General features: G+C 34.5%; 1 protein-coding gene across 1 annotated transcript; it reads left to right on the top strand.

The window, feature by feature from the left end:
- The first annotated feature begins 910 nt into the window (after positions 1-910).
- Positions 911-2,420, top strand: LOC149537631 (protein GLUTAMINE DUMPER 5-like). The gene has a single exon (XM_089801371.1). The coding sequence runs from the start codon at positions 1,241-1,243 to the stop codon at positions 1,544-1,546; it is 306 nt and encodes a 101-aa protein (XP_089657497.1). The 5' UTR covers positions 911-1,240; the 3' UTR covers positions 1,547-2,420.
- The last annotated feature ends 1,671 nt before the right edge of the window (positions 2,421-4,091 follow it).

The raw sequence follows: 4,091 nt of genomic DNA, 5'->3' as shown, positions 1-4,091 counted from the left end.
TGATTAAAATTTCCATATGTAATTTAACATTTTCACATCTTATCACAGTGGCGCTATCCAGCAACGAGATTGTTTGTTTAAAAACCAAGTAATTAAAACATTTTATATGTTTTCGAAAAAAAACTTAGAGACTTACCAATTTAGTGGCTGCATAGCTGCTGCCTTGCATGTCTCTACAATGCACCCTCCTCTCTCTCTAAGGCCAACTAAATATTATTAAACAAATTGAATAGCGTTTCAAACAGGAAACGCATTAGGCCAAATTAGTATTTCTTTACAGGCAACTTCGAAAGAGAATGAGTGCGTAGGGACGGTTTGTTTACGACACATCAAAAAAATGTTCGATAAGGAAAGTCACATTGTAGTTTAAGTACATACCCAGTTTGAAGAATATGATTCTCATGGCTTCCCGAGTTTTCCAGAAGCTCTTACCTTTACTTCAATCGCACAATTGACGTGTAAGGCGAGCTTAGCTTTAGGTGACAAATGCACATTATTAATACACACTTTTTAGATGTGCTCAACAGAGATTCTGCCCACAGCTTGAGTGGATGGCATTTCTAAGAGCATAACTTTTCCACACCGAGTCAATCCATCAGATGTTCAGTGGTAAGTAGAATAAACGTGGTACTTATTCTTTATTATAATAATGTTATGGAAGAAGCATAAAACACACAAGAAAACCGAGTCAGGGCCAAACTTTAGGCCATTGGGATTCTCTTTTAAATCAAAGCTCTAAATTTATTGATAAGGTGCGGGTATGATCATTTCATGGAAATTGAGACAAATCCATGACCCACAGATACATAAATTAATACATGAAAGTCATGGACTGGTCATTTTCAGCCGTAGTTAATACAGAAGTGGAATGATACTTGTAGGACGCGGAGATGAAGTTATCCACAAAATGTTAAAAACAACCCTTCGGTTGCTAAGACGGCAAATTAATCACCAAACCCACTAAATTTTAACCTTCTTGTCAAAAAAATTCTATAATATCCAGAAATTTTCTGTAGCTGAAATGTAGAAATGGGGGCCTCCATTAATTAATGGCAATTGAGTGCTGGGTTTCTTTAGGTATTTGACCGACCTGCAATAACTAACACGGTTTAACTTTGACATGATTTCACTTACGCGCACAACTTTCTTTTTTCAACGCAACCCTACATCATATATTATATAAAGCACATTAATATGCTCTTGTGAATATTAGTGGGAGAAGATATAATTTGTTATAGGGATGAGAAATCTTAGCCCAGTTTCTAGTGCAGGCAGCACAGACCATTCTCCCGTCCCATATCTGCTGGGTGGGATTGGTGCCCTTTTGGCTCTAATACTCTTTTCTATGATGCTCCTTGCTTGCTCCTACTTCTATAACAGCTGCAGAGTTCAGTCAAGAAATGGGCTTGGTGAATGTGACAAGGATGAGATGGGCAAGACAAGGATGCAGGGAAATGAAGCCATAAATGAGATAGAGAAGGGAATAGTTGTCATAATGGCGGGGAATGATAATCCCACCTTTATTGCGAAACAGACATCTTTGTAAACGACTGCAACCTAAGAGATATTTAAGGAGGTACAGTAATGTATAGCAGTTATTTCATCTTCCTCAGGCAAAGAATTCTGATGACAGTTCACTTTGTTACAGATTTTGAGATTTAAAACACGAGGCTGTTGCTCTCTTTTAGGCAATAGCAGAGGATCAATATGTAGGTCATTCAACACATATTTCGCCATGTACCGTTTTATGGTACTAATATGTCACGCCTTGCTTCTCATACTCGTTTCTATGACGCTCAAGTTGGTTCTATGGTATGTACGGTTGTAAGATACTAATATGTCACGCCTTGTTTCTCTTTCCCGTCCCGTATTGGTGAGAGAGATCTCACAGCCCATTGGAGCACTTGAAATGAGGATTTGGGCCTGGCTTAACCAGCACACTCGAAGCGTTGACTGCTTCGAGTGGCTGCTGTGGCCCCAACCGACTTTCCGTTTCCGTTTACACTTCCGTTACTTTTCTGGACCATCACTGCTACGGTTAAGTTTGAATTCAATTTGAATATTTGGCTCCCAATTCACCAAAGCTACTTCTGCCCGCGCCCTTTGAACTAAAAGTTATTAGAGTCAATATTACCTTCGCTCATTCACCTGCAACATGAAAGGCAGTTGAAAGCAGCTGCAATGAAGCTTATGGGAAAAAAGAAACTTGGGCATGGAGCTTTTGACGATGTGCGCAAACACATGTTAAGAACCTTACGGTAATTGCCTCTTTACAAAGCTTGAAGATTTTTTAAAGTTAGATCATGTGCAAACAATGTTTTGGAAGTTGTATTGTGGTTATCATTGTCATTCCATCACTATCTGTTCCGTCACAGGGATGGTCTTCGACCCTATTCATGAACATAAACGATCTTTCTTTATGTTTCTTGATTCATTTGAGTGTTGTATTACCTACCAATGTGATCTGTCAAATAAGAAACATTATATAGTTGCGCTATATTTTAGCATCGTCTTGCCTCTCCTTATACAGACTTCAACGATGATGGGTTGGTGTGATAAATGCTTTTATCAGAAAATACTTGCGTGATTTTTATTTCTATTGTTTAGAGCCCTTTAAGATTTAGACGTGCTCTAGACTTCTTGGCGATTCACTGAGGTAGGCATTTGAGACACCTGATGAATTTAGGATATCCATTTAATGCGACCTTCGTTGTATAAAGTTCCTGCCGCAGTACTTAATGAAGTGGGGCTCCACTCTTGAGATGTAACACCTCTGCTCTTCCTGTTGATGTAACAACTGAGCCCAGTGAAGATATCAATACGATCACAATATTAGGTGTTTTCGACGAGCCTTTTATGGGAGTAATGGCGGTGAATGGCGGAGGTGAAGAGGGGCAAGCGTTAGGCAAAGCAAGTGCCAACGCCACAATAGCCGTAATCTGCAACTTAACGCTTACTATAATTTCCACCTGGACAATTTCTAAATGAGAGCTCCAATCCCTGCCTCTTGTTATGGGTGAAAGATATTATAATTTTTGTAGTAATAAATTTGAACAAAGAAAATGAGGAAGTTTATAATTACATTAATTTTAAAATTTTTTTAAGTAATTTAATATCTGGAATTGATGGAATGAAAATATTGTTGTTATATTAAACTTTGTTTTCTATTTTTAAATATATATTATTTAAATATTAAAATAGAAAATGAGCATTTGATATATAGCTTAATGGAACCTCCTATAAGTAAAAGAAAAAATCATATTTTAATTACGAATATATGAATTTGAAAATGTAAACCTTGTTTTAAATAAGTAATTTGGACATAAATATGCACAATTGATTATTGTCTAAAATTAAAAATTAAATTTAATCTTAAAAAAATATAATAGACTTAAAAAATTACATACTGAATTTACTAAGAATTGTACCACCTAAAAAATTACATATGAATTTACTAAAAATTGTAAGTTACTTGCATAAAGATCATTGTATTAAAAAGATATCAAATAAGAGAAAAAATACAAATTCACCTTTCCATTACAATATTATTGTTGTCCAAAATGAATTTATAGTTATAAGATGCAAAGATAACTCATAATATACACTATATTTAGAAATTATTTTATATATCATTAATAAAATATAAAATAGTCTAAATATATATGAAAATATCTTCACAATACTAAACCTTGAACTATTTACTAAACATTTTTTTTTTCGAATAAGAGTTCTTTTTAGTGTTTACAAACAATTATTTATACTATTTCTCAACTTAATTGTTTGTGTAGCTTTGTAATCAAATGAAAAGTACTTTGCAGTCAAATTAAAAGTACATATGAATATATTAGCAAAACATAGCAACGAAACAAAATCAAGCCTAGAAAAATTAGATTTAAACCAGTTACTAAGAAAATCACATTTGTAAGAAGATCCTTAAGCCAGAACCAAAGTCTATAGGCATGTTCAATATTATCTACTAATAAATTTAAACCAGAAAAGAGAAAATTATTAAGTAAATTATTTAGAACTAAATATTTTAAAGAATTACTCATTTTGTGGCCATCATGGATCTTTTTGCGCTGTTGTGGCAA

Source organism: Cupressus sempervirens, chromosome 9 (genome assembly GCF_028749045.1).
Source record: "Cupressus sempervirens isolate cs-2001-9-10 chromosome 9, ASM2874904v1, whole genome shotgun sequence".
Classification (NCBI taxonomy): domain Eukaryota; kingdom Viridiplantae; phylum Streptophyta; class Pinopsida; order Cupressales; family Cupressaceae; genus Cupressus; species Cupressus sempervirens.
Note: the sequence above shows the minus strand (reverse complement) of the source record. Positions and strands in the feature narration are given on the sequence as shown.